The sequence below is a fragment of the Sus scrofa genome, chromosome 13, assembly GCF_054392235.1.
Source record: "Sus scrofa isolate SSC_HxYL_T2T_F1_AM1 chromosome 13, Sscrofa_HxYL_maternal_Yorkshire_Landrace_v2.0, whole genome shotgun sequence".
Taxonomy (NCBI): Eukaryota; Metazoa; Chordata; class Mammalia; order Artiodactyla; family Suidae; genus Sus; species Sus scrofa.
The window spans coordinates 151,647,941-151,671,303 of NC_139395.1; the positions used below are offsets into that span (position 1 = coordinate 151,647,941).

General features: G+C 40.9%; 1 protein-coding gene across 6 annotated transcripts in view; it reads left to right on the plus strand.

Annotated features, from left to right (window-relative positions):
* Positions 1–23,363, plus strand: part of HACD2 (3-hydroxyacyl-CoA dehydratase 2) — a 99,990-nt gene that overhangs the window by 55,774 nt on the left and 20,853 nt on the right. For all 6 annotated transcript variants that reach the window (XR_014824663.1, XM_013982376.3, XM_084990982.1 and 3 more), the window contains one exon: positions 7,674–7,762. Coding sequence is in view for 4 of the 6 variants with exons in the window: in XM_013982376.3 (XP_013837830.2) it covers positions 7,674–7,762 (89 nt within the window). In the remaining 2 variants the exon portion in view is untranslated. The remainder of the gene's footprint in view (positions 1–7,673; positions 7,763–23,363) is intronic.

Genomic DNA, 23,363 nt, shown 5'->3' on the forward strand with positions numbered 1-23,363 from the left:
CAATAGCACTTTTGGGAGTAAGGGACAGAGCAGGAGGCGTGCAGTCATCTCTCCTTTCTTGGCTAGCACTTCTTTAAATATATGGTATCAAGTTTTACCCCATTCCTTTCTGGTTGCCACTAGTGAGTTTTGTTGTTATTATTTAATGTTTATTACTTTTCGTTCAGTGGATTTAGAATTTAGGTAGGGAGATTGTGATTTCATACTTTCCATCATTTAGTTTAATTTCTGATACCAACTTTATGTCTCCTGTCTTACTTTAGTAGTGGGCTCCGTCTGAACGCTATCCTACTCTGCTCCCAGCCTGTGTTGCCTTTCCTGTGCTTAACTTTCAACTTGGTTTTGGTTATATGTCGCCAGTCTCCCAGTCCCACTGACCTGGCCCATCTGAGGATTGTACTAGGCAGGGAGAGTTTACAGTGTTACTCAGCTTTTCAGGGCACAGCTGTTTGGAGAGTCTTTAGAGCACCCTGGTTCTGAGGAAACAAGAAAATAACTGCCAGATCCCCTTTATACAGCTTTTGCTTAACACACATGCAGACACACACACATGCCTGTGTTTCTTTTATCTGCCATGTTTTGCTTCAAAAGGTCCTTGCCCTTTCAACATAAATTCTCATAATTATTTCTCAAGAATTAACTTTGCCTTGCCAAAGATTTGCACTGCTGACAGAGATACCACTCCGAAACCAAGAAGTGATCATGGCATTCTCCTATTTACAAATGTTTAGTAGCCTTGCATCAACTTTAGGGAAAAAAAAGTGCTAAAAATAAAAGCTATCCCAAAGCAAATTAGCTACAGCCCAAGAGTGTACATCCCTAAGGGCAGGGACATTTCCTTCACTGTTGTATCTCCAGCATGGAGAGCAGTACCTGGTGCAAGAGTTGGTACCCCCAAAATATTTGTTGAATTACATTATCAAATAATAGATACCTAGTAATCTTTTTTGAATAATTTTGATCTAGTAATAGCCTACTGATAAGATTGTAGAATCTCTCTTTGTCATTTGGAAACAACCAATTGAAACAATCAACAACAACAAATGTGTGGTTTGGGTGGTTTTAACGTGCTGTAGTAATGAACATTGTGTTCAAATAAAGGGTAATGATATAACAAATGTAAACACAGTGGGATTGACGGCACGGAGTCTAGAAAAGAAAGATTTGGTCTGTCTTATCTATCCGTATTTCTCATTCCTCAAGAATTTGTGTTAACTTCAACACAAAATATAATAATGTAGTATGCTTCATATTTGGCTTGAAACTTTCTGACTACCAAGTTGAAAAGAGCAACTGAGTTATATAACTCTTATCATTAGAGAGGAGCAAACAATTCTTAACATTAAGTTTTAAAACAAATTTCCCACCTAGGGCTTTATATAAGGGGCATTGAGTGATAGGGTGGATATTATATACCAGTCCTACAGCAAATAAGGCAATAATTTTTAACCGCTTCTTATGAAATCCGTCTGATAACAGTAAGCCTAACTCAGTGATGTCACTTCTATTCAGAGCTAAAATAATATGTTTCGTCTGTGTTTGCCTGGTTTGAAGCCAAGGATAAACTTGGAGTTCCTGGCCTTCGGATGGCCTTCCCTGTGTGAGGGTCCCTTCTTCCTGCTGGCCTTTTTACTAATCCATAAGAGGACACATTTTGAGATTGGGCTATCGGGCAAGGGCCAGAAGTGCTATTTGTGGGGTGACTAGCTGAAGAAGTTTCCTATGTTATAGAAACTAAGTGAGGGTTGGGGTGGATGGCATCACTTGGAAAAAAATCAGGTGCCTAACTAAGCAAGTTCCCTGGCTTAGAGAATGCAGGAGCACCTACAGGCAAAGCCAGAAACATCTCTGCATCTGCATCAAATTAGAAAGCACTGATCGGCTTTTTATTCCCTAACTTATTAAGACTTGAATTACTGCCAAGGCTGTGCTAAAGCAAGCATGCTTATGTGCTGCTGGTGGGAATGTATATTGGTACAAACTTGGGAAAGCAATTTGGCAGTATACTTCAAGAGCTTTAAAGGCATTCAAGCCATTTGACCTAGTAGTTACACTTCTGGGAACTGTCCCAAAGAAATAATCCTTTTTTTTTAAAAAAAAAAGTCTAAGCCTCAAAAAATTTAAGTGTTATTTGTAATACTTCATTACTTCATTTATAGTATCAAGAAATTGGAGTAATTTAAATGTCTCGCAGAAGGAGAATAGATAAACAAATATATTCCGCTCAAAGGAATATGATGACTCAAGTTTAAATATTTTGAAGAATATGTTGTAAGATAGAAAATTTGAAAAGCAAACCACAAAGAATATAAACAATGCAAGTTGAACTGTATTTAAAATATACTTAGAAGAAAAAACTGGTGGGAAATATACCAGAAAAGTAAATCTTTGGTTTTAGTTACCAAAACTTATTTTTAAGGAAAACAATCAGATAATTTTTGTTTGGCACTTTCAAAAGGGAGACATATATAAATAAATATTCATGTTTCCTAGGAAAGGGAGCTTTATAGTAGAGAAAGGATAGTTAATAAAGCTGTCTACAGCTGAACTGCGACATTCATGCCTAGATCTCCCAAGTCTCTCTGTTTAAAGTCACGCTTACTAAGCAGTCTGATTTTGACAGCAGAAAAAAGCACCCCTAGATGAGGGGTGCATTCCATTATCACAAAGGCTGTGCCTTTATTACAAGTGAATACATTGACATTTTGGCTTATTGGCTAGTCTCCTATGGATGTGATTAATGTGCATCAGTCTCCCAAGGGCCTAATTCTTGCTCATGAATGGGATAAAATTAGATTTTTAAACATGGAAATCAGGTCCAGATCCTGGACTTTTTTGATCCCTAACCAAATATAGCAGCAACCCTAGAGCACTGCTCAAACCATTAGCAGTCCAGGCCATTGTTTCAGTGGTAAAGGAAGAAAGCAGAAACGAAAAGGAAAAAAAATCATATTTTTGTGTAATGAGTCTTTGAGTTAAAAAAAGAAGCTAGAAATAGTGGTGGTCTTCCTTAAGTGGCACAAGTACTTGCTCATTTAGGTAAGTTTTTGATTGTCAGGGGTTTTTTTCAGGTTTTTTTTTTTTTGAAGTATGATCTGGCTAAGTGTATTCCCTTAATGTTTAACTCACTAATTAGCTTCCTTAGCAGTATTACGTATTATATCATCAGGCTTCATGCTTCATACATTTTTGTCTTTTTTTTTTTTTTTTTTTTTTAGCTATTTCTTGGGCCGCTCCCGCAGCATATGGAGGTTCCCAGGCTAGGGGTCGAATCGGAGCTGTAGCCACCGGCCTACACCAGAGCCACAGCAACTCGGGATCCAAGCCACGTCTACAACCTACACCACAGCTCACGGCAACGCCGGATCATCAACCCACCGAGCAAGGGCAGGGACCGAACCCGCAACCTCATGGTTCCTAGTCGGATTCGTTAACCACTGCGCCACGACAGGAACTCCAGCTTCATACATTTTTAATTTTTTTCATTTTAATTTTTGGCTGCACGCATGGCATACAGAAGTTCCCAGGCCAGGGTTCGAACCCAAGCCACAGCAGTGACAATGCTGAGTCACTAGGCTACCAGGGAACTCCCCTTATTTTTTTTTAAATGGAAAGGTTAGCCACATATCATTCAATTCATTCATTTCAAGTGTATAGTATTTACAGAGTTATGCAATCATCACCATAATCAAGTTTAGAACATTTTCATCACCTCAAAAAGAAACCTTGTACGTATTAGCAGTCACTCCACATTTTCCTCCTAACCTCCCATTCCCACCCGGGTCACCACTAATCTACTTTCTTTCCCTGTAATTTTGCCTACTCTGAATGTTTCACATAAATTGAATCATATCATTGTAACTGGCTTCCTAACGCAGCATGTTTTAAGGTTCATTAATGTTATAGCATGTATCATTACTTCACTTCTTTTTATTTATTACTTGTTACTTTTTATTTCTGATTTTCCATTGTTTGGTGTACCACTTTTTATTTATCCATTCATCTGTTGATGCACATTTTGAATATTTTGACTTTTTTGGCTAATATGAATACCACTACAAACATTCATTTACAAGTTTTTTATGGGCATTTGTTTTCATTTTCCTTGGTTACACATATACTTCTAGGAGTGGAATTGCTGAGTCATAGAGTAATTCTGCATTTAATATTTTGAGGCAGGGAGTTCCTGTTGTGGCTCAGCAGAAATGAACCCTACTAGTATCCATGAGGACGAGAGTTCGATCCCTGGCCCTGCTCAGTGGGTTAAGGTTCCAGCATTGCCTCAAGCTGTGGTATAGGTCACAGACATGGCTTGGATCCAGTGTTGCTATGGCTGTGGGAACTTTCACATGCTGCACTTTTGGCCCAAAAAGGCAAAAAAAAATGAGGCAGAATGTTTTTCATAGGGCCTGCTCCATTTTCAAATCCCGTCAGTAATGTACGAGGGTTCCATCTTGTCCACATCCTCACCAGCATTTGTTATTATCTGTCTTTTGAACGATAGCTATCCTAGTGGACATGAAGTGCATCTCATTGTGATTTTTTTTTTTTTTTTTTTTTTTTTTTTTTTGGCTTTTCACCATTTCTTGGGCCGCACTTGCGGCATATGAAGGTCCCCAGGCTAGGGGTATAATTGGAGCTGTAGCCACTGGCCTACGCCAGAGCCACAGCAATGCCAGATCCGAGCCGTGTCTGCGACCTACACCACAGCTCACAGCAACGCCAGATCCTTAACCCACTGAGCAAGGCCAGGGATCGAACCCACAACCTCATGGTTCTTAGTCGGATTTGTCAACCACTGAGCCACGACGGGAACTCCTCATTGTGATTTTAATTTGCATTTCCCTAATGATGTTGAACACCTTTTTGTGTGTTTATTGACCATCTTTTCCTTGGAAAATGTCCATTCAAATCCTTTGCCCATTTTTAAATTGGGTTATTTGGGAGTTCCCGTCGTGATGCAGTGGTTAACAAATCCGACTAAGAACCATGTGGTTGAGGGTTCGATTCCTGCCCTTGCTCAGTGGGTTAATGATCCAATCCGGCGTTGCCGTGAGCTGTGGTATAGGTCGTAGATGCGGCTCAGATCCTGCGTTGCTGTGGCTCTGGTGCAGGCCAGCAGCTACAGCTCCGATTAGACCCCTAATAAATAAATAAATAAATAAATAAATAAATAAATAAATTGGGTTTTTTTTTTATCATTGAATTATGAGTCCCTTATATATTTTGTAAGTTCCTTATCATATATATTTGTACATATTTTCTCCTGTGTGTTCTCTTTTCACTTTATTGATGGTATCCTTTGAAGTACATAAGTTTTTAATTTTGATTAAGCCCAGTTTTTTTTTTTCTTGTGCTTTTGGTGTCATCCTTAATAAACTATCACCTCATCCAAGGTCAGGAAAATTTGTATTTATGTTTTCTTCCAAGAGTTTTATAATTTTAGCTCTTTATTTATTTTTTGTCTTTTTGCCTTTTCTAGGGCTGCTCCCGAGGCATGTGGAGGTTCCCAGGCTAGGGGTCTAATCGGAGCTGTAGTCACCGGCCTACGCCAGAGCCACAGCAATTCGGGATCCAAGCCACGTCTGCGACCTAAACCACAGCTCATGGCAACGCTGGATCCTTAATCCACTGAGCAAGGCCAAGGATCGAACTTGCAACCTCATGGTCCTAGTCAGATTCGTTAACCACTGCGCCATGACAGGAACTCCAATTTTAGCTCTTTAGATTTTGATCCATTTTGAATAATTTTTTGTATATGGTGTAAGTAAGTGTTCCAGCTCCATTCTTTGCCACATGTCTGTCCAGTTGTCCCAGCACCATTTGTTGAAAAGACAATTATTTTTCTTGGCACCCGTGTTAAAAATCAAGTGACTGTAAATATGTGAGTTTATTTCTGGACTCCCAGTTCTATTCCATTGATTTATATGTCCATGCATTTATACTTTTCTTTTATTCATTCTACAAAAGCATTATTATATGCCAAGCATATAAGCATTATTTTATGTCAAATCAAGCATTATTATTGAGCATTTTCATATGTCAAGCACTGTACCTGACAAGTCCATTTTACTTGCTTTTGGGAACCTAACCATACTTCTTCGAAGCCCTAATCTTCTTTATTTTTTTTATTTATTTATTTTTTTTTTTGGTCTTTTTGCTATTTCTTTGGGCCGCTTCTGCGGCATATGGAGGTTCCCAGGCTAGGGGTCTAATCGGAGCTGTAGCCACCGGCCTACGCCAGAGCCACAGCAACGCAGGATCCGAGCCGCGTCTGCAACCTACACCACAGCTCACGGCAACGCTGGATCATTAACCCACTGAGCAAGGGCAGGGACTGAACCCTCAACCTCATGGTTCCTAGTCGAATTCATTAACCCCTGCGCCACGACGGGAACTCCCCTAATCTTCTTTAAAATTAATTCTAGCAGGATATAGCATCTCTTTTTCTTAATGAGCTATAAAGTGATTTATTTCATAGCCAAATCTATGGAGGCAATTTTAGCTTTATATGATTTGCACATGGTCTTTTGGCAAGTTGTTGTTTGTCCAGCTACATGAATGTTCAAAAGTCTCAGTGTATTTTAGAGGGCTTAGGAGAACAAAAATTGGTCAGGGATGGTCAACCATTTGTATTGGTCAACCATTTGTATTGAAGATAAGCTTAGTTTTTAAGTGGAAGAAGAATCTGACCCATGATGACGGGTTCATGGCAGGTGTCAGATTGCTCATGTGCAACTTGACAGGTCCAGAAAGTTGGTTCATCTAGTTGCCGGTAGCAGTAAGACCAGAGAGAAATGGTGGAGGGGCTACTGGGTTGAATGTCCATAATTCTGCTTCCAGATTTTATTTTCATAGCAGTTCCTCGCCAGTGTAAAGTTACAAAGAGAAGATAAGGTTTTCAAGGTTTTCAGATAATGACTTACTGTTGGATTTAAGATGAATTAAAGAAGGCAAGGATTTTCTATAATGATGGTGGCTAGTCTCTAGATAGAGACTGTGGTTGCCGGATTGAAGGGCGAAGCCAAAGAAATATAAACTTAGCAGAACTTGACCGTTACCTAAAATAAATGAAGATGATTCCAATGTTAGAAATTTGGGGACAGAGGGAAGATAATTGTACCAGTGCTTACTGTAATGAACAAGGTGAGAAGAAATGGTATGTATAGACTTTGATTTTGTATGCTTGTTGGCAAAATCTTCAAGTGGATTATAAGAGATGCCAGCTTAACCATTGGGTAGCATATTATATCAAGTCTGATATCCAGGAGCTTCCAATATTCCATTGGCACAAATACAGTTGATTTTTCTTCCATAGTTGCCTATTCATTTTTGAAACCTATATTGTAAAATGAGCTTTCAACATCTTATTTTAAAGATTAAGCAGTGGTTTTATTTTCTTTACCTGTGTATTTTGTACTTTGTCAGTGATTTTGAAAGACTTGGATTCTCTTGTTTGCTCTCGCCATTACCAATATTACTGTTTTGAGGGAAGAAAAAAGTTTTTCTATTGACTGCCTTGAAAAACATAGACTATATAGCAATGTAGATAAGTTTTAGTTGCTCAAAATGGTTTTGGCTCTAAACATTAAAGTCTGGATGTTTTAGAAAATCTATTACATTTTGAAACTTAGTGTAGTACATTTATTTACCCATCCTAAAATTTCTTTCAGGAATTGTTCCATCTTCTGTTGTCCTGACTTCTTTCCAGGTGATGTCAAGAGTTTTTCTAATCTGGGCAGTAACACATAGCGTCAAAGAGGTAAGCATTTATATAGACAAAAATAAAATAATATCGGCATTAACAAACGTTAATCAAGTTTCCTTTCTCACATGTTGTATTATGGCTAAAGATGGAATTCTGGGTCGTCTCAATATAGCCCAGATAAAATTCACATGTACCATAGTAATTGGGTTACGCTACCCCAAATATGCAGCGTTTTAAAGAGAAGACTGATTAAATAATATCATGAAATCTCAGTTCCCGTGGAGTTTTGGCTGGTGTGGATGTGATCTGCACCTCAGTTATATTTTTTTGGTTTCTTGCTTGGATCCAGCACCATAAACTCTAAACATCTTCATCCTTGTAGTGAAACTGTTGGATTGAGGGACATTAATTCATTCCCAGAACAGTCCAATCTTTATAGGACCAGGAGAAACAAACTTCCACCCAGCCCACCAGGATTAATGAAATTCCCAAGTGTACTACTGAGTCTTGTGGTTCTGGGAGGTGAGTGCCGTGCTGGGGGCTGGGGTGGTGGACACCCAGGCAGGCCCAGGGTTATTCTTGTGAGAACTGGAGGGAGAAGCCCGTCAGTACCATGGGTATAAACCTACAACTGAGCTTTCCTTTTCTGGTTTCGAGGAAGGGAGTTATTTTCCAGTATGTTTTTTTGCTTTATAAAAGTCATTCATTGGAGTTCCCATTGTGGCTCACTGGAAGTGAACCCAACTAGTATCCATAAGGATGCAGGTTTGATCCCTGGCCTTGCTCAGTGGGTTAGGGATCCAGCGTTGCTGTGAGCTGTGGTGTAGGTCACAGATGCAGCTCAGATCCCCTGTGGCTGTGGCTGTGGCCGGCAACTGCAGCTCTGATTCGACCCCTAGCCTGGGAACTTCCATATGCTGTGGGTGTCGCCCCCGAGAGAGAAAAAAAAAAGTCAGTTATTACTTGCTAATGTCACCATGAGGTAGAGTACCTGTAGCCACCAGGGAGATTCATTTTCAGTCTTCCACTCCCAGTAACTTATCACCAGTATTATTGGAGTCTTTAGCCTCATGAAATGTGCTAATCCATTAGCATTAGGCTGGTGTGTTTTCTTTGTCTTCTATTACTGTGAAATCCCTATCAAAACATTTTGTTTTTCAGGATTTATTTTGACAGTTTCATTTGTATTTTAACAAACGATTTGTTAGGCTTTTTGTTGGCCTATGATATACATACAGAAAAATGCACATAACTAATGAATTTTTAACCAAAATTAATTAAACTAAGTTAATTGTTTTTGTCACAGAGCTATAGACTTTTTCCTTTTAGTCCCTCTCATTCCTTAAAAATGTTTGTCTACATGTTCTGTGTAGAAGAATATTAAAAGAATCTCAAACTTTTACATGATCACTTTTTAAAGTGACCACATTTCTTTAAAGAAAAGTTAAACAGATAAGTAAATCCTAATGTAGCATATGCATATTACCCCTTGTCCTTCTTTTTAGGACGGGATTGGGCAGGGGGCAGGGTGCACCTATAGCATGTAGAAGTTCCCGGCTCAGGGATCAAACCCTAACCACGGCATCAACCCAAGCCACTACAGTAACAACACACCAGATACTTAACCCACTGTGTCACAAGGGAACTCTTTGAGGGGGGGGGCATTATTCATAATTGTTTATGGAGTAAGGACTCTTTGTTGATTTCAAAGTCCTTTCTTTACTTCATTTTTAACCTGTATTTCTTCCTCCTTTACTTTTGTGGATGCCCTTTTTCCTTTCCACTTTAACCAAAAACTCATGATTTTAACTTCCCAATAGTCTCAAGTGACATAAAATTTCTTCCTAGTAGTAACTAATCCATATTCTTAAAAAGGTAGTTATACACTTTCAATAAGTAAATATTAGGTACATGAAGACAGAGTATTGTCAACTATAGAGTGTTTAATCAATTCGCCAATAGAGTCAGATATTAAATGTCCAGGTGTTAATAACGATAGGTTATTTATGGCTTCTGCCTCTCATCTCTTGTGCTTCGATAACCACTCCTCTGCTTATTAGCACCTCTGGCAAAGGGAGTAGACAGGCAAATCAAAAATGCTTACAATTCAAGTAAGCAGTTCTCTTACCATATTGCTGTTACCAACGTTTGCCAGGATTTCCTGGGCAGAGCAGTAAGACAGCTCGGCTTAAAATGCTGTTAAATATCTCTGTGGATTACAGGTGTTTGGCTCTGGCCATTGCCCTCAGTAACCACCCACGTGGCAGATGCACAGACTTGACATTTATGGTGTCACATGTAGTGTCCTATTTGAGCCCTGTAGTAATTTAAGTTGTATGCTTGTCATAGTTGCATGTTCAAAACTGTTTCTCTGCAGCCAACCTACCCAATTTCTACTGTTGTTAACATATCAGTTTCTTAGGAATGTGGTAAATTCTATTCTCTTTCTGTCACCTCTTGGAATCCTCTTTTTTTTCACATACACCCTATTGGTTAGTTGACTTAACTCTTTTCCTATAAATAGGATTCAATGTTTCTGCTATTCCAGGATCATTCCCCTTTTCTCTGAAAAGAACCCATTCATTTATTTGTTGTTCATAGCAGTAGCTTCCCTCCTGGCCCACCTCAGGTTGCTGATTGCTGATTTGAAAACCTGTTGGTATGTCATTTCAGAAGCCAGTCTGCTGTTACCTGTCTCTCGGCCCTTTGTCTTGGCCGAAGGCTATTTTCGCCTGCCATACAGTTTCGTATTAGCTGTAATTCAGTTTGTTTGTTCTATAAAACATTACATATGGCTTCCCTCTTAAATGTCCATTCTTCTGTTTCCCGAAACATCTTTAAAATCTCTTTATAATCAGCTTTGCTTATCTTAATGATGGGAACCACATAACTGCATAAGGAAATTGACCTCAAAATAACTGCTTAATAAGATACATCTCTGTTTCTCATAGTAATGTTCAAATTCTTTTCACACTACTTTGCTTTCATTCTCAGTTTCTTTTTACATCATACTTCCCTCTAAAGTGGACACGAATTCTTCATTTTTACAGCATTACATTTGGATTTGGACGCTTGTTCCCACCTTCCTTGGCCTGCTTATGTTTTCTCTGCTCATTCCCCTTGTTTTCTGTAATTATACATGATGTACTAAGCTATAGCCTGTATAACCTTTAAGACTAGAGGCTACTTTTTTCACATTTGTGGTGTATTTCCTTTTAAGAGGCCTTATAGGGCATGCATCCTTACCTGTCACTTTAATTCTCTACCTCATGGTATGCTAGTCACATAAGTGTTGCCATGCACATCGTAGAACGAAAAGGTGATCAGATGGTTTTCTTTTATGATGTTTAAGGACCCAGCATCTCTAGTGTGGACCCCTTGATTGGCAGGATATTAAAGCCTTTTCTTGATCTATCACAGCAAATAACCTCCCCTCTTCTTTCCTTTTAAAGGAACAATTGATGCAAAGTAAAGCTTCTGATAAAACAAACAAGAACTCAGGGTAGGAGGTAGAACTTGGGGGAAACAGGAGGGAATCAGAAATTCTACCTGAATTGTTTGTTTCCTTTACAGTTTTCCCAGCTGACTCCCAGGCTTCAACTGGCTCCTTCCCTGTCCCTTAGCCAGGCTGGCCACTGCTCAGCACTGCCACATCATACCTCTATAGGCCTTTGTTCCCCTCACCCTCTGTTCGGGTCTGTGTCTTTGTCTCCTCAGGGAACAGAACCAAGATTGACATTTTTCAGAGTGAACTGCCATGGGAAATGCCACCTTTTATCCCTCACAATGACCTTTCAGAAATAGGCAAGTCCACAGGGCACTTCCTTGTCCACAAGCAGCTAAGTGGACCCCCAGATTCCTGGACACACAAATAGGCTACTGTCCCATTCCCTGGCCCAGCCTACTCTGGAGAAGCCACCACACATCCTCTCCTGAGTTCTTAGCGTAAGATCAGTGTGTTCTTGGAGCAGGAGTCCCAGGTCACCTCCACGGGCAGTAATTGATTAAGAAGTTGCTGGACTCTCACTGTGACTTTAGCCCAAGCTCAGCACACACCTTTGACACTTTACTGGGGGTAATTTATGTAAAATAGAGCCATACCCTGGAATGCTGAGCCTTCTTTCCTTTCTTCTTCACCCTTTGCCACCATTGGAGCAAAGGATTTTTCCCCATATTCCTCTGGAATATGCTGCGGATTTCCCTGATTCCGCCAGTCAGCTGTTTCCCACCTTCTCCTGGCATGATGCTGGGCTTCGTGACGCGTCATCTGCCATCCTTGCTAAGTTCTCAGCAAGATGCCTATGAAAAGCTTGTGTTTAAGAAAGTTAGTAACCACCAGTTCTCTAGCATTATGCTGGTTTTTGTTGTTGATGCATTACAGTTCACAGAGGGTTTTATTAAAATACTTGATAATTATTTGCTCTGAACAGCTGTCTCTTGAGGTGGGTTGTAGTCTCCGCTTAGAGTTCGGAAGCTAGAGAGGCAAATGTCTGTCAGATGGCAGAGATGAAAATAGACCTCCGAATTCAGTCTTTCCACTGCATCTGAGCTTCCTTTCACGCATGAGACATGTGATGTAAACACAGCCTTATTTTCGTGCACTAACCATACCGTATCCAGTGTGGAGGTGAAACCCCATCTCAGATGCAGAAGCACTGTTCCTCTTTAGCAGTTCTCACACCACATGCATGTTGAGAAACAACTCTCTCATTTACACGTGAGATGTGTACAGCAGTTGTAGGCCCATTTACATCTCTGCTTTTTCAGTGCTCATTTTAGGGCTCTCTGATAAATCCCTGCAGTTAACTGGCCTTTCTCCTTAAAAAGTCCAAGACTTATTTTCATACTGGGGTTTATGGACTGTTTGGAACAGAATTATCCAGAAAGCTTCTTAAAAATGCACCTTCCAGGGAGTTCCCGTCATGGTGCAGCAGAAATGAATCTGACTAGGAACCATGAGGTTGTGAGTTCAATCCCTGGCCTCGCTCAGAGGGTTAAGGATCTGGCATTGTCATGAGCTGTGGTGTAGGTCACGGATGAGGCTCAGATCTGGCGTTGCTCTGGCTCTGGTGTAGGCTGGCAGCCATAGCTCCCATTCAACCCCTAGCCTGGGAACCTCTATATGCCGTGGGTGCAGCCCTAGAAAAGACAAGACAAAAAAAAAAAAAAAAAAGAAAAGAAAAGAAAAAAAAAAAATGCAGCTTCCAGATCCCACCTCACATTTGATACAAAATTTCAGGGAGTGGAGACAGAATCACCATTGTTATTAAGCTCCTTGGATAATTTTATGAATTCTAAGGTTTGGGACATGCTCTAAGATACACTAATGTTGTGCTGTACTTTTTTACCTTCTCTTTTCTTGATTTGATACCACATTTCTGCTTAGTTGCCTTAAGGCCAAACCAAATCTCACCACCTCTATTCCAAGTCCAACAGCCATGGTCTCATCCTTGAAGCATGACAACCTAGAGTTTCCTTGCCCAGCCAAGTGGAAGGAGTTTAGAGTTTCTGGTGCCTTCTCCAAAATCCAGTGTCTGCTCTGGGGCTCAGGTGCCTGTAAGAGACTTGAGGGCCCACCTTAAAGGTAGAGGCAGACGTGAAACCACAGCCTTAAAGAAGCTCAGCTGTCATTTGTTAGGGAGGGGGTTGGAGGGGGGGAGGGCTTTATCCAAGAAGTATGTGCTGGTTGCCTGGCCAAAACCACCAGCTAGATCGCTGATGACATCATTTCCACCCAAGAAAATACTGTGTAACATCTCTCTTCTGGGGATTTCTCAAAAAAGTCACCTTCCTTGGACAGTTTCTTTATTTTCTAGATTATTCAAACCTAATATTCTAGAACATGGAGGCTTAGAGCCATACCTTAATGTGAGATGTTGGTGAGTGTGGACTTCGACATTTATCTTTCCGAGCCTTGTTTTTCTTATCTGTGACATGGTAATACTAATACCCACCCTGCTTATGTCACAGAGTTTTTGTGAAGATTAAATGAGAGGAATATATAAACAAGGCAACAGTGTTTAGAAATCAAGGCCTCTAGCATGCAGGATTTTGCTGATCAGCTTCTAAAATCCCTTATAAAGCAGCTTCACATCAGAAGGACTCCTACTTCCTTCATAGATGCAACACAGTTGTCTTTTTCGTTCTCTTTTCCTCTTTTTCACTCCAGTGGAAGCTAAAGCACCAACGAAAATGGTGTTCTGACTCTCACGCTCACCACGTGCCTGTAGTGTTTGTTGCATTACAGATTTTCCCGCCCTGCTGGGTCCTCCAGCTAGGTTAGCAATGCGCTAAAGCCCTTGGCCGCATCTTGAGGTTGCTTCTCTTGTTAGGGTATTTCCTTTGGCCACACATGCTCCTGTTGTCCCCAATGCCCATCCACAAACACGGCCTTTCAGTGAGGTAAGACGGGCACCTTCTAATCCCCATCGTTCAGACAAGGAGCTAAGATGCCGGGTCTGGGGCGCATTGCTCCCTCCTCCGGTACTGTGCTTCGACCGGAAGCCATGCCACTGTCTTCTGGCCCAGTACCCTTCCACGGTGACATTCCATCTCAGTTAGCAAAGGATGTCAGGATACATTCAGTGTCTTTGGCCCCTTGAATGCTGAATGTCTAAAATTCTCCACCTTATTCCATCTATTCCCTTACTTTCTATTTTAAATATTTCTGTAGGTGGATTGGCATCACCTTCACTTTTAAAATTAGCACCTCTCCTAAAGGTAGAAAACCGAATCATTTGATTGTTAATCAGACACTGTCAGACTTTAGACAACTCCTCCACGGATGTAGCAGTGCTTTAATGCCACTTCCGCCTCTGTTAATAATGGACACTTGGAGATAGAGTTATTTTTCTCATGGCTGGTTGGTTCACTCATCAGATTGTCTGTTTTTCTCTCAGTGTTTTTCTGACCCTTCCAGCATTTTCTTGAACCGAGTATAAAAATCTTATTTCGAAATATTTAGATCCTTTGAGGAACAGCATAGGTTCACTTCTGACATCCCATGTTGTGTCTTTCTCCCATTGTCTTAGTTCTTTTGTAGCCCTTGATACACTGGAACTCCTTTGTTCAAAATATATTATACTCTGATGGTACTGTCCTTTGATAATTAAGTCAGTTATGTTTAAAATAAAATAGTTCTTTTGTGGCCCAGCGAGTTAAGGATCCAGCATTGTCAGTGCTGCGGCTCAGGTCACTGCTGTGGCACGGGTTCAATCCCTGGCCCAGGAAATTCCACATGCTGTGGGCATGGCCAAAAAAGAAAAGAAAAAATATATATATCTTAACCCATGCAAGCCAGCATTACCACTATATTCTACAAGAACAAAGCCCCCTCTGTCAATTAATAGTTGAATAGGTTGCAAGCTCAACAAAATCAGGAAATTTGTTTCATTTGTGTATAATGTGTTAGTCTTCTTTTTCCTTTGGACTCTCCTCTAGGGTACCTTGCACTCTCCTCCGTTGGTAACCTTGCCCCACAAACACTCTCACACTTAAAGCTTCTCAGTTTCTCTTCTTTTGCTCTCTTACCTCAGGGTCTAAATCTGACATCCTCCTTTCCCATTTCTCAATTGCAGCATGAGAGGGAGCAGTTACACCAGGCCAACTCCCCAGAAGGCTGCACAGTTATCTTCATTTGGGAGAATGTCATTCACTGCACGAAGGGCCAGCTGACCTGTCAGCTCCAGAGGAAAGTGTCTCACTGTTATGAGGTTCTTTTAGGACCCAAAGCCAGACCTGCCCCAGCCTGCCTGGTCCAGGCTACCCTGGCAGATGCCCAGGTCTTTCAAGCCAGAGCACTTTTGGCTACTTTCCCTCTGCCCCAGAACTTCCAGATCTTGAATTTTCCAATGCAAGTTCAATCATTCTAAATATTATGCTAAAACACTGTGCCCCATTTAATTAATGTTTGGATGCATCGGTGTCCCCTACTTTTCGCCTCTTTTGATAAAGAAATTTCTGACAAGAAGGCTTAGTGTTGGAATGCTTCCTCTTCCAAGGATAAGATATTTCCATACTTTTGGGTAGTGTCTTAATCTGTGCATTTGCCACTACTTACAAATAGTAGGAAGCCTAGAGCCAAATCTGGATACTTGGAACCCTCAGATTAACAAAGATGCTTGACTTTTGACAGTAGGAGACTGTCATCGAAAACAAATGAGAGTGAAGAAAGAAAAAAAATGTTACCGTGCGTGTAAAATAGTAGTTTCCCAAATAAGCACTTGAGATGAGATTTACAGGCTGGGAGCCTAAGTGGTTTCAGCTCTGGTTATATGTCATCAGCTTGAATTGAAGGATAACCCAGGGAAGTAGGCCTATGTCATAGAACTATGCTGTCAAGTTGTATTGTCATTGGAGAGTTACCAATAAGTGAATTCTTTTTTTTTTTTAATTTTATTATTATTTTGTTGTTGTTGTTGTCTTTTTTTTTGCTATTTCTAGGACCGCTCCGGTGGCATATGGAGGTTCCCAGGCTAGGGGTCTAATCGGAGCTGTAGTCTCTGGCCTACGCCAGAGCCACAGCAACGCGGGATCCGAGCTGCGTCTGCAACCTACACCACAGCTCACGGCAACGCCAGATCGTCAACCCACTGAGCAAGGGCAGGTTCCGAACCCGCAACCTCATGGTTCCTGGTCGGATTCGTTAACCACTGCGCCACGACGGGAACTCCTTTTTTTATTTATTTTATTATTATTTTGTCAATAAGTGAATTCTGACACACAAGCCAGTTTTCATCCATGATATGAAAGTGCAATAAATTCAGGTGTTTATGTCAAGCCCAAAATGGGTAACTTCTTGGTACTATGTAGTGATAGAAACATATTGGTTACCAACATTTTTCTTTGGGATATTGCCTCTATCCCAGGACTGTCCAAAGGAACTTTTGGCAATGACAGAAATGTCCCATGTCTGTTCTGTTCATTACAGCAGCTACTAGCTGTGTGTGAACACATATTGAACTCTTGAAATGAAATTAGAGTGACTGGATATTGCCTGTATCCCAGGACTGTCCAAAGGAGCTTCTGGCAATGACAGAAATGTTCTGTGTCTGTGCTCTTTATGACAGCAGCTACTAGCTGTATGTAAACACATACTGAACCCTTGAAATGAAGTTAGAGTGACTGAGGAATTGAATTTTAATGCAATTTAATTTTAAATAACCACAAGTGACTGGAGGTTACTTATTGGACAGTGTAGCGGTAGTTGTTCAATATAATATTATTTACCATTCTCTTGATTTCTGTCAATTAGGTTTCCAGGTATTTTATCTCATATGTGCATGACTGTATAAATTTTTTAAAAAACAAATAGCCAAAGGAAATTTATGTGGTATACGTGGTCTGCTATGTTCTTTAAATCCAGGGATTTTTTTTTTTTTTTTTTTTTTTAGTACTCTCTATTACATTGTTATAAAAATCCTAACCGCAGGTGTGGGAACCAGTATGGATAGTATTGTCATCTGTTGCAGAGATAGCAGTTGATTAAATGGTGAGGCAATAGGCCGTACAGGCCTCACCCTCCAGAGACCTGCAGTTTGGCCTTTGCAGTGGATTCCCCATGCTAACATGTCCCAGGTTTGCCCTTGTTGAAAACCACTTTACAGGCCTTTTCTCTCCTAGTTGAGTTAAAAATACTGTAGAAGGTACCGTAGAAGTATAGTCAACATTAATATCCCAGTGAGCTCAAAGATTCTCGTGTCACACTGTAAAAGTGAGATGATTGGCATGCATCGTGAGCGCTGCTAAAATATGTCAGCAAAGTCAAGGAAAGTTAAAAATTATTAGCTATAAACTGCTTTTAAACAGGTGTGCTCCACAGTACAATGAGTGGCATTTTTAAAGCATTGCTTAATAGTCATTGGAAAACTTTTAATATGTAGGAGGAATAACTCTCTCAAATTATCTGCTCTTTTGCCAAATCAGTCCTTTATATACTGTAGCTTTTTCAGTAAAACTTTATTTTCAGCATGAATATGGAGTATCAGATAGTTTAATTAAAAATACATAAATTGACTAGAATATCAGTACATTCAGCCTCCTGACAGTTGACCTGCGCAGGTAACTGGTCTCAGTGGGAATCTTGAATATGACAGGCGAACCTGAAGAAATCGTCCGCATCCCCCTGCTGCCCTGAAATATATATGAAGCGTATTTCCATTTCTTCCAGGAAGAGGGTTCAATAACTTTTCTTTACCTGCCATATCAAGAGGTCCTGTACAGTTAGGACAAGCTGTGATGCATCATGGATGAAATAAAGCATATTACTAAGTCGTCTGCATTTTTCAGAGAGAGGACCCTTTTCAAGTCTGAAGTGAAACCCTGGTGCACTTCAGGAATTTGTAAGATGTGACTTGATATACATGTGTGGTGGATGTGTGGAAGCATGCTGAGCGTGTGCTTGCATTTGGGAGGGAGGCGGGAGACTAATTATTAGGCTTGATGCGTTAAAGACTTTGAAGTTGTCTTTAGAATGCCACCATAAACGTTTGTCTTTAACAGGGTGAGTTTTGGCATCTTCTCCCCTTTACTGTATTTTGCTTTGGCCAGAAATTACCAGGATAACAAAAAACTTGAAAATTGTGCATCTACTTTTTGCATTCTGCATCGTCTTGTTAGGTCAAGTTTAAGGAATCTTTTGTTGAGGTCGCTGATTCTAAGAAAAGTATGTTGAGAGCCTGGAGAGTAAAAATTAATCAAATTAACCTGGTTTTGATATACGACTTGATAGTTTTTAGAATTTTAGAGTTTTTCAAATAGTCCTGTTACATCTGTGTGGCACTTTGCCATCTGTAGCAGAGCTTTTCAGTTGGCGACAGATGTCTGTCCCACAGGTAGTTTCAAAAGAAAGTTCAAGAACATGATGACTGGAGGGTGTACATCATCTCCAAAGAAAGGCAGCACTCACCGCAGCTGTGATTGGCAAATCTACCTAGTGTTATACAATTTTTTTTAAAGAAAAAAAAGCAGAAATACAGATTTTTTTAAATGTCAAACCTCTCCATTTTAAAAACCAGCTCAAATATTTTTTAAAACACTGTACAAGCCCAACAAATATCTGTGAACCAGGACCATGGGCCATTGTTTTAATATTTACACTGCAGGAGATGGTATCATAGCCTTTGTTTTTATTTTCTGCCTTATTGCCATTTTTGCCGTTGTTAAACTGTCACAGAACAGTTTAGAACCATGCCATTTCACGGCGTATATTGCCAATTTCATGTTCTTTAGACCATATCTGTTAGGTTTCCGACAATGATGAACCCTGTCTCTCTCCCCCCCCCCCACCATGGAGTGTTTGGTAGGCACATTGGGATGATGCCTGTAGAGGTTTGTGAGCAGACTGTGGAGTGAGTGTGCCCCAGCTCTCCCCATGGGGCCACAGTAACCTGCTACAGGAACACTGTTCTCAAGCTGCCTTGCTGCAGTTAAAGGACTGTTGCTTCAAAGCAATAGACTATATTGGCTGTATATGATCAAGGTGGCACTAACTATGACCCCATTCTGATGCAGTCCTCGTGCTTGAGTTTGGTTGAAGGGAATAATTGCATGAGACTTTTCATTTAATACAGGCTCTTTGGAGGTGAGAGAATTAAACAGAACTCAGGAAAAACACTGGGAAAGGCTAGTAGCTGGCAAGATCTTTTGACATCTCAGAGTTGGTACAAGTATGTTAGCCTTCCAGTGGAGGAAGAGATGACATCTCTTAAACAACAAAAAGCAAAACAACAAGAAAACAGTATGTTATCTTGGTAATTAAGCCTAAGAGGCAGCCAGCAGCCTGTATTGGGTCCCAGCAGTGGCTAGCATAGATAGTAGAAACTTAATATTTGTTGAATTGAATTTTTCTTTCATGGAATGATAATAATAATTGCTATTTATTAAATGGCTAGCACTTTACTAAGCACTTGATAGGTTTTTGTAACCCCATGTCAACCATAAAAAGGCAAATATTACCTCAGGTTCCAGGTGAAAAAGCTGAGGCTGGGAGAGGATTAGGTCATGAAGCTTGGGAGCCTGGAAGTCTGTTTGATTCCAGAGTTGCAGTGATTGGAGAAGAGGCTAGTTGTAGCAACCTACCACTCCTCCTTCGTGTTTTCCTGGGAAATGGGTTCATTAGATAGTAGTATCAAAGCTGGACTCATGGGAACACTTTAGCATTCAGACCTGCATGTCTGACTTTGTCATAAATGCCAACTTGATTGCACATTGTTTGTTGACTGCATGCTTATACATTTTTCTCACTGCATGTACAGAAAAAATTAGTTTCATGTCCAAGAGTTGTTTTGGTAGGTTAAAACATTTAACTAGGCCAACATTCCTAGTCCTTAGTTTTTTTGTTTGTTTAGTTGGTTTGGTTTTTTTATTGTTCTTTTTTAGGGCCACACCTGTGGCATATGGAAGTTTCCAGGCTAGAGGTCAAATCAGCCACAGCTGACCGCCTACGCCATAGCCACAGCAATGCCAGATTTGACCCGCATCTGCAGCCTACTCCACAGCTTGGGGCAAACAGAACTCAGGAGTCCCTGGCCTCGCTCAGATCCTTAACCCACTGAGCGGGGCCAGGGACTGAACCCACATCCTCACAGATGCTAGTTGGATTCTTTTTTTTTTTTTTTTTTTTTTTTTTTTTGTCTTTTTACCATTTCTTGGGCTGCTCCTGTGGCATATGGAGGTTCCCAGGCTAGGGGTCGAATCGGAGCTGTAGCCACCGGCCTATGCCAGAGCCACAGCAGCGCAGGATCCGAGCCGCGTCTGTGACCTACACCACAGCTCACGGCAACGCCGGATCCTTAACCCACTGAGCAGGGGCAGGGACCGAACCCGCAACCTCATGACTCCTAGTCGGATTCATTAACCACTGCGCCACGACGGGAACTCCGCCAGTTGGATTCTTAACCCACTGAGCCACAATGGGAACTCCCAGTCCTTAGTTATTATATTATAATAGAAATAATTTTTTAGCCAGTTTCCTTGGTCATTATAGGCTAAGAAAAATCTATGTAGATGTACATTTTTCCCTCCTTTAAAGGGGAAGAATATCGGGGTTCCCTGGCAGCTAAGTGGCTTAAGGATCCAGCGTTGTCACTGCTGTGGTGCAGGTTTGATCCCTAGCCCAGAAACTTCTGTATGTCACGGGCGCAGCCTAAAAAGGGGAAGGGGGAGAATATTGATACTTATAACTCACATTTTCCACAAAAAAGGAATAGTATTTTCTGGTTTATTTAACATGTATCCTGGATTTTTAATAAACATTAATTCACGAAAGACACTTTACACATGAAATTGCTGTGTGAAAAGGCGAATACTAATCCAAACATCTTTTTTTTAACCACGCATGTCAATATTTATTACATTTCATTCTCTTTCGTATCAAGAATGAAATTCCTCTTAAGTAGATAACTAAATGAGTTACATTTTTGTTCCAAAAAGCTTAATTTTAATTTATGGAAAGTACCGAGATTGTCATCAGAATTGTCGTGTTCCTTAGCCAAACCTTCTGCTGATGTCACCAAGCAGGCGGCAGCCTGTGGTCTCCCTTTCCCTGGGGAGCTGCCCTCCTCACCCAAGGGAGAGAACATGCAGGCCAGGCTGCCGAGGGGTCAGAAAACAGGTATTCAGTACCTTCTCTGCCCTGGGTATCGTGCTAATAAATAAGCACTGGGATGCTTGGAAAAGAGAAAAATCACGGGTGCTGCCGTCACAGGGCTTCTACAGGGCACACACATGAGCAGGAATGAGCAGCACGTGGAGTGGGATAACTGAGAAGGCAGGAAGCGGAGGGTGCTGCCACCACGTCACATCTCAGCCACCCAGCTGAAGGGTACACTAGCCTGGTCCAGCTTCTGAGGACCTGTTCCAGCCTCCCAGGCACAGTTGTTGTTCCTCACGGCATGGTCTTGGGGGTGCAAGGAGTAAATACATAGTAAGCAGTTAGAACAGTGCCTGGCACTTCGTAAGTGCTCAGTAAATGTTAGCTCCATATTCACTATAATGTAACCTAGTCTTTTCCCAAAATTTTAGGGACGAATTTCTATACAACTATGTTGAATTCTTTTCTATGTCCTGAAGCAGCGATATAATTGACTTTTAAAGCAGAGATATAATTGACTGTTCACATACGAGTGAAATCTTTTGTACTTATTAAAATAGTTTCACACTTAGCTGGTGAGAATTTGTACATAATTGCTGTAGCATACTTAAGGAATAATTAGCCCTGCTAATGGGAGTTATCATTATCTTAATCATCATTATTATCCTAATCTAAACCATATATTGAAAACCTGATTTTGCCTTTTTAGTAAGCTAACCCCTTTTCAAAGCAAGTTTTTGGACATGCCCTCGGGGTACCTACAGTGTAAGACAGTAGTGATGTTGATACAAATTTAGGGTCAGCATTAAATCTGTTGTTCCTTCTCAAGTGTGCTCTTATTGATAGTTTTTGTTATCAGTGTTCTTATGTCTTCTTTTATGGTTATGTAGCCTGCCTCTTCTAGCAGATTCAGAGGCTTCATATCAAAAGCAATATATAGAAACCAGATGATACTGTATTTGCTTCTAATTGTGTCCTCAAAGTAGTTGCTTAATACTCCAGTGATATTTTAAAATAATTTCTTTTGGGAGTTCCCTTTGTGGCTCAGCGATTAATGAACCTGACTAGGATCCATGAGGATGAGGGTTCTATCCCTGGCCTCATTCAGTGGGTTAAGGATCCGGCGTTGCCATGAGCTGTGGTGTAGGTCGAAGATGCGGCTCAGATGCCACTTTGCTGTGGCTATGGTGTAGGCTGGCAGCTGTAGCTCCAATTCGACTCCTAGCCTGGGAACTTCCATATGCCATGGGTTATGGCCCTAAAAAGCCAAAAAATAAATAAATAAATAAATAAAAATAATTTCTTTGAAATAACTTCAGATTTACAGAAAATTTGAAAAAAGCCAGTACAAAGAACTCTCATTTCCTTCATTCAAATTCCAGGACTATTGGCATTTTACTGCATTTGTTCCATCACCTACTCCTCTGCATTTATATAACCATTATATTTTTTTCTGAACCTTGAGAGCAAGGTGTTCATGATGTCCTTTCACCCCTAAATACTCAGTGTTTCTCTCTCCTACAATACCTGCATACCACCCTCCAACCCAGAAACAATACTGTCATCCCATGCACAGACTTCATTGTCTAAATAGTGTCCTTTTTTTCCCTTTCTGGAAGGGCAGATGTTTACTAAGTATCTTCTGTGTTCCCGGTATTGTGTTAAGCACCGGGATACACAAGGAAGGAAGAAACATGGTTGTGGTGGTTACTTTTGAGTTGTCAGGTCTCTGCAGACCCATCAGCCTAACATTCAGAAGGCTTGCACTGTCTCTCATGTCCTTGACGGTTGTAAAGAGTACAGCCCTTCAGGAATTCCCATCTTGGTGCAGTGTAAACGAATCCAACTAGGAACCATGAGGTGGCAGGTTTGATCCCTGGCCTCACTCAGCAGGTTAAGAGCCATCGTTGCCATGAGCTGTGGTATAGGTCAGAGACTCAGCTAGGATCTGGCGTTGCTGTGGCTGTGGTGTAGGCCAGCAGCTGTAGCTCTGACTAGACCCCTAGCCTGGGAACCTCCATATGCCACAGGTGCGGCCCTAAAAAGACAAAAGACCAAAAAAAA